Source organism: Rutidosis leptorrhynchoides, chromosome 4 (assembly GCF_046630445.1).
Source record: "Rutidosis leptorrhynchoides isolate AG116_Rl617_1_P2 chromosome 4, CSIRO_AGI_Rlap_v1, whole genome shotgun sequence".
Taxonomy (NCBI): Eukaryota; Viridiplantae; Streptophyta; class Magnoliopsida; order Asterales; family Asteraceae; genus Rutidosis; species Rutidosis leptorrhynchoides.
Genome location: NC_092336.1, coordinates 157118967 through 157129058, shown reverse-complemented (window position 1 = coordinate 157129058; position 10092 = coordinate 157118967). Strand labels below are relative to the sequence as shown.

Here is a 10092-nt window from a genome sequence, read left to right as displayed (position 1 = left end):
GAGTTATATACATATAAACAAGACTACTAACTTAAGGATTTCGAAACGAGACATATATGTAACGATTATCGTTGTAACGACATTTAAATGTATATATATCATATTAAGATATATTAATATATCATAATATCATGATAATATAATAATTTAACATCTCATTAGATATAATAAACAATGGGTTAACAACATTAATTGAGATCGTTAACTTAAAGGTTTCAAAACAACACTTACATGTAACGACTAACGATGACTTAACGACTCAGTTAAAATGTATATAGATGTAGTGTATTTAGATGTATTAAAATACTTTTGGAAGACTTCAAGACATATATCAAAACACTCATACTTAACGAAAATGGTTACAGTTACTTTTCCATTCTTTTCTTTCATCAAGAATTCTAGTCGTATTCTTACCCGTATTATACACAGCTTCAAAACGTACTTACTATGAGTATATACCAATAGGAACTAGCATGGGATTCCACTCTTGATTATGTCATGTATGACTAATCAATTTTAACTTCTACCATGAGCTAGTCAACTAACTAGAACTCCTTTTAACCCCACTCACCACTCACCAATTACCACTCATCATTCACTCCATTTCACTTCCAATTCTCTTTCTAATTCTCTCTCAACACACACACACACACACACACTATTATGAACGTATTTTTCCAGTAGTTAATCATCATCTTCATCAAAAATCACTTCAAGAATCAAGCTATAATCATCATAGGAAGAACACTTCAAAAATCCCTTCAAGTTTACTAATTTACTTCCAAGCTTTCTAATCCATTCCAAGTAATCATCTAAGATCAAAAAACCTTTGTTATATACAGTAGGTTATCTTTCTTATTCAAGGTAATATTCATATTCAAACTTTGATTCAATTTCTATAACTATAAACTATCTTAATTCGAGTAAAAATCTTACTTGAACTTGTTTTTGTGTCATGATCCTACTTCAAGAACTTTCAAGCCATCCAAGATCCTTTGAAGCTAGATCATTTCTTGTCACTTCCAGTAGGTTTACCTACTAAACTTGAGGTAGTAATGATGTTCATAACATCATTCGATTCATATATATAAAACTATCTTATTCGAAGGTTTAAACTCGTAATCACTAGAACATAGTTTAGTTAATTCTAAACTTGTTCGCAAACAAAAGTTAATCCTTCTAACTTGACTTTTAAAATTAACTACACACATGTTCTATATCTATATGATATGCTAACTTAATGATTTAAAACCTGGAAACACGAAAAACACCGTAAAACCGGATTTACGCCGTCGTAGTAACACCGCGGGCTGTTTTGGGTTAGTTAATTAAAAAACTATGATAAACTTTGATTTAAAAGTTGTTATTCTGAGAAAATGATTTTTATTATGAACATGAAACTATATCCAAAAATTATGGTTAAACTCAAAGTGGAAGTATGTTTTCTAAAATGGTCATCTAGACGTCGTTCTTTCGACTGAAATGACTACCTTTACAAAAATGACTTGTAACTTATTTTTCCAACTATAAACCTATACTTTTCTGTTTAGATTCATAAAATAGAGTTCAATATGAAACCATATCAATTTGATTCACTCAAAACGGATTTAAAATGAAGAAGTTATGGGTAAAACAAGATTGGATAATTTTTCTCATTTTAGCTACGTGAAAATTGGTAACAAATCTATTCCAACCATAACTTAATCAACTTGTATTGTATATTATGTAATCTTGAGATACCATAGACACGTATACAATGTTTCGACCTATCATGTCGACACATCTATATATATTTCGGAACAACCATAGACACTCTATATGTGAATGTTGGAGTTAGCTATACAGGGTTGAGGTTGATTCCAAAATATGTATAGTTTGAGTTGTGATCAATACTGAGATACGTATACACTGGGTCGTGGATTGATTCAAGATAATATTTATCGATTTATTTCTGTACATCTAACTGTGGACAACTAGTTGTAGGTTACTAACGAGGACAGCTGACTTAATAAATTTAAAACATCAAAATATATTAAAAGTGTTGTAAATATATTTTAAACATACTTTGATATATATGTATATATTGTTATAGGTTCGTGAATCAACCATTGGCCAAGTCTTACTTCCCGACGAAGTAAAAATCTGTGAAAGTGAGTTATAGTCCCACTTTTAAAATCTAATATTTTTGGGATGAGAATACATGCAGGTTTTATAAATGATTTACAAAATAGACACAAGTACGTGAAACTACATTCTATGGTTGAATTATCGAAATCGAATATGCCCCTTTTTATTAAGTCTGGTAATCTAAGAATTAGGGAACAGACACCCTAATTGACGCGAATCCTAAAGATAGATCTATTGGGCATAACAAACCCCATCCAAAGTACCGGATGCTTTAGTACTTCGAAATTTATATCATATCCGAAGGGTGTCCCGGAATGATGGGGATATTCTTATATATATGCATCTTGTTAATGTCGGTTACCAGGTGTTCACCATATGAATGATTTTTATCTCTATGTATGGGATGCGTATTGAAATATGAAATCTTGTGGTCTATTGTTACGATTTGATACATATAGGTTAAACCTATAACTCACCAACATTTTTGTTGACGTTTAAAGCATGTTTATTCTCAGGTGAATACTAAGAGCTTCCGCTGTTGCATACTAAAATAAGGACAAGATTTAGAGTCCATGTTTGTATGATATTGTGTAAAAACTGCATTCAAGAAACTGATTTCGATGTAACATATTTGTATTGTAAACCATTATGTAATGGTCGTGTGTAAACAGGATATTTTAGATTATTATTATTTGATAATCTACGTAAAGCTTTTTAAACCTTTATTTATGAAATAAAGGTTATGGTTTGTTTTAAAAATGAATGCAGTCTTTGAAAAACGTCTCATATAGAGGGAAAAACCTCGCAACGAAATCAATTAATATGGAACGTTTTTAATCAATAAGAACGGGACATTTCAATGGGACACCTTCAGACGCGACAGAAGGCCTGATCAAACCATTTTCCAATATTTTCAATATTTGAACTATACAAACTCAAACATAGCTACAATATTAAACGTACACGGAGTTAGATGCGCACCTTAAGTCATATTCGGGGAAAACGAGATGTTACAGATAATCTTGCACAGTAAAATTATGAATTATTGATTACTATTTCACTTACTCTATAATTGAAAATGAAAACGAATAATGTACAGTTAACTTTTAGTATTATAAATACTCACTCAATTATAAGGATATGTACACCATTCTTGAATAAGAATTTAATCTCTTCTTTCCTACTACTAAATTATAACACTATATTCTATATGTGTACTTATTCCACTTCAAATTCATATTTTATATTATTTAATATTTTATTATTCTATATTAGTAATAGTGAATGAATATCGCATAAAGTAAAAATAAAAATAATACATTAATTCAGAATAAGATCGGATTCTGCAGACATATAAACAGTCTTCACTATTTAATATACAGACCTTCAGACCACATATTTTCTACAAACGTGGTACGCAAAAACATTTTAAAAAATAAACAGCAACTAATTAATTTAATATTTTATCTATCAGTCTTCTGCTCTTATAATTATCATCTAATATATTAATTAATTTTTTTACTGATATTAAGAATTTTTTTTTTTGTGATGAATGTGAAACCTATTAGGGTCAATCTTCACATTAGTTAAATAGTATACGCCTCCACGTGATCCACTAAATCAGGCGAGTTTATAGTTTGATCCACTCAATACTGTTTAATTATACTATTTGATTCCATCCACATAATCAATAGTAAATCCCTTTAAACATTTAGTATGATAAAATATTCCTTATTTTCTTTCTAATATACAATGTGTCTTATGCCAATTTTAATTTTATAATCTCGGATAGTCGAGTAGTAGGTAGTAGTTAGACCATTGCTATGCCTAAGAACATACGTAACATTGACCACGTCATTTAAGCAAAATCAAGTTATATTTCAATACTAGTATAACTACTTTGTTCGTTATAATTTTAATTTAATGCCAACTATTGTTAAATAAGTTACTAAATTGCCAGAGAGAGGGGAGGGTTGACTAATTGCCTATCATCATTTATGTTAAACCTACACTTGTTTTCCTCCCTTTTCAATTCCTAACATCACAATAATGTCTTCTCCCTTAAAAGAGTTCAAACATCTCCGAATTCACTCCAAGATATAAAATCAGCAACCAATAACTTTCGAGAAAGCAATTATATCGGCAGAGGCGGTTTTGGGACCGTTTACAAAGGGGAACTTGTCATATCCGACAAGCTTACCATGGTTGCAATGAAGCGATTAGATACTAAACTTGGGCAAGGCACCCCTGAGTTTTTGAAAGAAGTCATGTTTCTTTCAACTTACAAACATGAAAATCTTGTCACTCTCTTAGGTTTTTGTGATGAGAAAGGTGAAAGTATCCTTGTGTACGAGTTTCTATCCAACAAAAGTCTTGATTTACATTTAAGTAGCACTTATCTGTCTTGGAGTCAACGTCTTCGTATATGTATTGGGGCTGCAAAAGGACTACAATACCTTCATACTCCTGGAGAGGGGAGTCAACACAGAGTCTTGCACCGTGACATGAAGAGTGCAAACATACTTTTGGACCACAATTGGAATCCAAAAATTTCAGACTTTGGTTTATCTAAATTTGGCCTTGCAAATCAGCCAATCACTTATCAGTATACTGCGGCTGTAGGTACAGTGGGTTATTGTGATCCAGTATACTTCCAAAACTACTTATTGACAAAAGAATCTGATGTCTATTCCTTCGGTGTTGTTTTGTTTGAAGTTCTTTGTGGAAGACAAGCTATTCAAGTAATAAAAGGAGTTGACGGTCTCAATCCTTTGACAGTAGCGGCACGAAAGTGCTATAAAGAGAATACACTAAGTACTATCATTAGTGCTAGTGTAAAAGGGAAAATTTCATTTGATTGTTTGGAAAGGTTCTCAAAAATTGCATATCAATGTACACAACCAGAACGCACACAACGACCGTTAATGACTGAAATTGTGAATGAACTTCAAATTGCTTTGGAATACCAAGTAAGTATTATTCTTCAACAATTTTATTTTGTTTGGCGAAAACTTGGAATTATATATAAGAAGGTTCTTTTATCATTAAATGAAAAATGAAAGAACCTAAACTACAAGAGATGGAACAAACCAGAACATCAAAATGAAATTACCGAGCAAGACTAGCAATAAGCTTAAGCTAAACCACTGTGCGAACAAACAAAACACACGAAACTGAAACAAAGAACCCGCTCGGAAACCAACAAACGACCCAAAATAAAAAAGACAGTAATATCAAGCAAACGAGAAGAAAAAACAAAAACGAGGACGAAACCGACGATAGATCAAAATTGCAAGCAAACAAACCAACTAAATATGCAAAGCAAACCACAATGCCACACTCACCACAGTGGGGCAAAACACAATACCACCCAAACAAACAAGAATCGAATCGAATCGAATCTAGTTTTTAAAATGCACTAACTCCGGTCTTAAACCTAACACTAGTTAATTTATTTCGTTAATCAATTAACTGGTATTAGGTTTTGGACCACTGCTACGCATTTTGAAAACCACAGGGACTACCGGTATAATTTTTAAAAGATAAGGACTACCGATATATTTTTGTGTAAACTATTCAATTCCTCAATCAAATTGAAAAAGTTCAAAGCCGAATTGAAAATCGAACTAAAAATTGAGTATTGAAGTTTGTTTTAGTTTTAATCGATTTCAAAATAGTTTTTCAAATTCTATTTAGTTAACCATAATGGATATTGAATACCTCTAAATCAATTTGACATAAGATAATGAATGATCAGAAAATTTTGACATTATTCTGAAATTTGCTCGATATGAAGTATATCAACTTTTTACTTAATTTTGATAATTGATAAGGGCATTGGAGATTGATGATACATATCTATCCCATGTTATCTTCGACCTAAGTTGTTTATATTTTTAACTTGTTTTGTATTGTATTTTACAGTATGAACATGAGAGGAACATGAAGCTAATTAAACGTGGTGTTGCATTAGAATCCAACAAAGATTCAGATGACTTTTGGGAGACAAAGCTACCAACAAACTTGGATGTTATTATCAAAATGTTCAAAATTCCTCATTCCATCTATTCAATCAAAAAGGATCTGTTCTTTTATCTACGCAAAGGGCTCATGTTTGACGGAAAGAAGCAGGTGTATATTTACTCTTTTAGAACTACACTTAAGTAACATGGCCGAAGATGCGCTAATGTACGTCTATCTTTTTATCGGCAGTACTTTTGGATCGACGAATATGGAAAAAAATGTGTGTTGGTTTCCGCAGAAAAGGTTATTAGTCCGAGGGAGAATTTGAATATTACATGGCAATCTTACATGTACCATCCAAGGTATCTTTGTTATATGTGTACCTTATTGCATATATATATATATATATATAACCTCTTGTCACTTGACATGCTACAAAATTTAACTAACGAGAGTTAACCTCTTGTCGTTTTATCATTCTTGTCCTTTTAACTTGTTGAAGAGTTCTTGAAACTTTTCAACGTAAACAGAACACATAAATCTAATAGTTTTACATACCAGATTACTTCTTTTTACATAATACCATGAAATCATCACATTAGCTTGTTAACAAACACTATTATACTCTTTCTAGCACAAAATCATAAAGTTCACAGGTTATCAAACGCTTGGTGTGCATTCTCACATTTCTCAAGACTTCAACTATCTAGTGTCAAATGACCATCATATCTTGACATCTAAAACAATTTCCCTTCATTTAAACTTGAGGTTTTTACCTCCATTCAAGACTTTCTTAACATAAAAACGATTTTTTAGTTTGCATGATTTCGAAACATGTAAAATCTAACATATTGACATGTAAAATATGGTATATTACCCTTCTAAATTATATTAATAAACTTAGGGCAGATTTGTACCTTGAGGGAAATGAGTAACGAGTTCCTTCTGGGCACTACTCTTTCTATTAGTAGATTTAGTGAGGAAAAATGCTCAAAATCCGTTCACTCTTCTTCTTTTCTTAAAGTGTGTGTTTCTAGTAAGATGTTGGTGATGATTATGATAGAAATCTGCCATAAATCTCTACTACACAGCCCAAATAAAAGTTTCATGTTTTTTGATAAGTTAAGTCCTCCCATTTCACACGTTTAACAAAAATAGTCCTAAAGTTAGAGATGGTCGATTGTTATCCCAGTAACCATTGGGTTGGGCTCAATCTCTAAAAACTTAAAACATAAAAGTTGTAGCCCATTCGCCACTGCATATATGAATATATACTTTTGTATTATTCACGCATCATCTGATCTAAAAATACAAATTTGCAGGTACTATTCAATTTTGGCGGTGATATCTAACGAAAAATTCCATAATGTAAAATGTGACATAAAAACTAGCATGTTATCACTTGGTACCTGGTACTCAGCTACATTGTTGTTCAAATTTCATTTCCCGGCTTCCAATTTAGAATTAATTAAGATCAAATGGAAAACGCAAGAGTTGAGTGTATGTTCTACCCATGTCGCAAAACTCTCAAACAACTGGTATAAAATCCCTATGTGGAATTTCATTAATCGTATGCCACAAGCTGACTTTTACATTGTGCTCGAAGAATTTTCAATCCAACACTCATCTTATAATCCACATGAAATCCTAATTCAAGGTTTTGAATTTCGGCCTACAAATATGGCAAGTTTCTCTTGTTTGATCAACCATCTTTGTTATTTTAACACTAGCATTTACATATATGCGGTTCTACTTGTGAATTGTAGTAATCTCAACTGGTATACAGAATTTTAACTTACAGAAGAAGCAAAATATCATAGATATGGATAATGATGACGAGGAGTACTGGGAGGAAAAGTTGCCAGATGAATATCAAAGTTTTGTTAATTTATCCGACAAGCCTTTGAAATACACTACAAAGAAGGAACTCTACCTTCGTCTTTGTGAGGGTTTCCTTGGTCATCATGGTAACCGACGAATGGTAATTTAGTCCTTTTCTATCCTCGTTTACTTGCTAGATGGAAAACAATTTTTTGTTTTTTTGGGTTCGCAAATGAAACCTCTTAGTAAAAAATCACACTTGGTCCTCACTAGCGAGTAAAACCCTTGGGTGAAGAGCCCCGAGCGACGTTAAGCTAGAAAACAAATTAGGTGATCAACTATGCGTCGTGCGTCTCAATATAATTGTCCAAGATAAAATGACTGTTTTAGCCTTAATAACCAATGATTCCACTCACTTTTGTAAGTCATGATAATAATACGATGAAATTAATCAAATTTACTTTTCATTTTGGTAGTGGAAAGGTAAAGTGGGACAATCCTAAAAAAATATGCTTAACTATTAAATTAGGACTTAGGGAGCAATTAATTTCTTCCAAAAGAGTGTACCTAACTTTCAATATCTATTAATGCTTGCTAAATGTTTTGAAATTATTTGGCTAACAGTGGTTTTTCCTCAACAAATCAGCCCGCGGGATATGTCTTATGCTACCAGCTAAGGATATGCTCGAAGATTCAATTTTAAATACACACACCGTATCTGGATCCAGGTTCTCATTCACTGCAACTTGTATTGTGATATAATCGCAAGCTGTCTTTACTTTGTACTAAATAATTTAAAAATCGTGCATCAACAGGTTCTGTGAGGTGATAAAAATAACAAGCATACCAAAACTTATTTTCAAGTGTAGCCTTGAGACATTCATGTTTACACCTCACTATATCTATGAATGTTATTTTGTGTTCAAATTTCAACACAACCAAACTTCGCCAGACGACACTAGATTCTTAAGGTCGTATTGCGAGATAGATAGCGTTTATCAAGGAGAAATGTCAGTATATATGAATTTGTATCCATTCAATATACCAACAATTAAGCCAACAAATGATGATGGATCCCATATTGAGTTGTCAAATACGCCACTCTATGATAGAGTTGAGATGCAAAAACATTACAAATCTAGTACGATTATAGAAAGAAATGATGGTTGGATGGAGTTTATGTTATGCAAACCCTTACATCAGTTACAAGATCACAAGTTACTCCGTGTGGAATTATACGGAGAAACGAATGAAACTTTTAATGGAATGATTGTAGAAGGCATCGAATTTAGGCCATTATCCTAAAATGGCTGCAAGAAAAATTAATTGATTGTAGTTAGCAGCTTCTTCAAACTAAAAAGACGATTAATAATCATTGATTTGAAATAAGTGAAGATGTATAATTATTACAGTAATTTATTGAAGTTTAACATGGTTTAAGAGAATGGAGTATGTTATGTGTTAACTTCTATTCCTCCTTTATGTCTTAATTGTGTCAATACAATCGTGGGCAAAACGCCAAAGAAGAGTTTAACGAGCAAATATAAAATATTTGTTGGGATCTGAAGATAATATGAACAAGATTGTAAGAATTGTAAGTTGAAAATAGCTTGATCCTTACGGGATGGTTTGATTCGGGGGGATCGATCTGCGAATTTTGGACAGCAGATCTGGTCATCATTCTATTTGGGCCGGATCAACTACACGGGTACACTCAATTGGGTGTTGTTTGAATCTGTTTTTTTGCTAAGAGCTGATTGTTCCTGCTGCAAATTATAACAATATCCCCAGAACACTGTCAAATGTTTCTAGATAATGAATATAAAGAGTTGTCTCCATAAATGATGTTAATATTCCAAATTGATGTAATTAGGGAAATTATTGTTAAGATTTAGGAGTTTATAACTATCTTTTAGGCTTGATTCTTGACAATATATTACTAATATTATAGAAGAGTGAAGAAGAGAGCAAGTATTCTATCTTTCAAGAAAAAATGGTGTGCAAATATGCTTACATTCGTCCGATATTTATACTACATAAAGTGATGTACAACTTCATAATTTTCCAAATGTCATTTGCTATTTTGGTTGTATCTATAAAAGTTTGTCGGTCACTTTTAATATTTATAACACTCCCCCTTGGACGACAATTTTGTTTCATTGGAGATCAACTACAAGCAAC

General features: G+C 32.1%; 2 protein-coding genes across 3 annotated transcripts; both read left to right on the top strand.

Annotated features, from left to right (window-relative positions):
• Positions 1-4157: 4157 nt before the first annotated feature.
• Positions 4158-5635, top strand: LOC139841162 (receptor-like protein kinase FERONIA). The gene is made up of 3 exons (XM_071831394.1): positions 4158-4749; positions 4843-5096; positions 5609-5635. Exons 1-3 carry the CDS (start codon positions 4329-4331, stop codon positions 5633-5635), a joined length of 702 nt encoding a protein of 233 aa, XP_071687495.1. The 5' UTR covers positions 4158-4328.
• Positions 5636-6065: 430 nt separating this feature from the next.
• On the top strand, positions 6066-9340 carry LOC139843977 (uncharacterized). 2 transcript variants are annotated; one of them, XM_071834165.1, is made up of 6 exons: positions 6066-6258; positions 6340-6452; positions 7413-7773; positions 7892-8071; positions 8536-8639; positions 8727-9340. In XM_071834165.1, the coding sequence occupies exons 1-6, from the start codon at positions 6070-6072 to the stop codon at positions 9214-9216; spliced, it is 1437 nt and encodes a 478-aa protein (XP_071690266.1). In that variant the 5' UTR covers positions 6066-6069; the 3' UTR covers positions 9217-9340. The 2 variants fall into 2 exon arrangements, with proteins under 2 accessions (XP_071690266.1, XP_071690265.1); XM_071834164.1 differs by having other exon boundaries at positions 7877-8071.
• Positions 9341-10092: the final 752 nt, after the last annotated feature.

Coding starts and splice junctions, on each gene's coding strand:
- LOC139841162 (XM_071831394.1), top strand. CDS start 4,329: ATGGTTGCAATGAAGCGATTAGATACTAAACTTGGGCAAGGCACCCCT. Junction 4,750..4,842: donor TCAGTATACTGCGGCTGTAG/GTACAGTGGGTT, acceptor TTTTGTTTGAAG/TTCTTTGTGGAAGACAAGCT. Junction 5,097..5,608: donor AAATTGCTTTGGAATACCAA/GTAAGTATTATT, acceptor AACTGGTATTAG/GTTTTGGACCACTGCTACGC.
- LOC139843977 (XM_071834164.1), top strand. CDS start 6,070: ATGAAGCTAATTAAACGTGGTGTTGCATTAGAATCCAACAAAGATTCA. Junction 6,453..7,412: donor TCTTACATGTACCATCCAAG/GTATCTTTGTTA, acceptor ACAAATTTGCAG/GTACTATTCAATTTTGGCGG. Junction 8,072..8,535: donor ATCATGGTAACCGACGAATG/GTAATTTAGTCC, acceptor TTTGGCTAACAG/TGGTTTTTCCTCAACAAATC.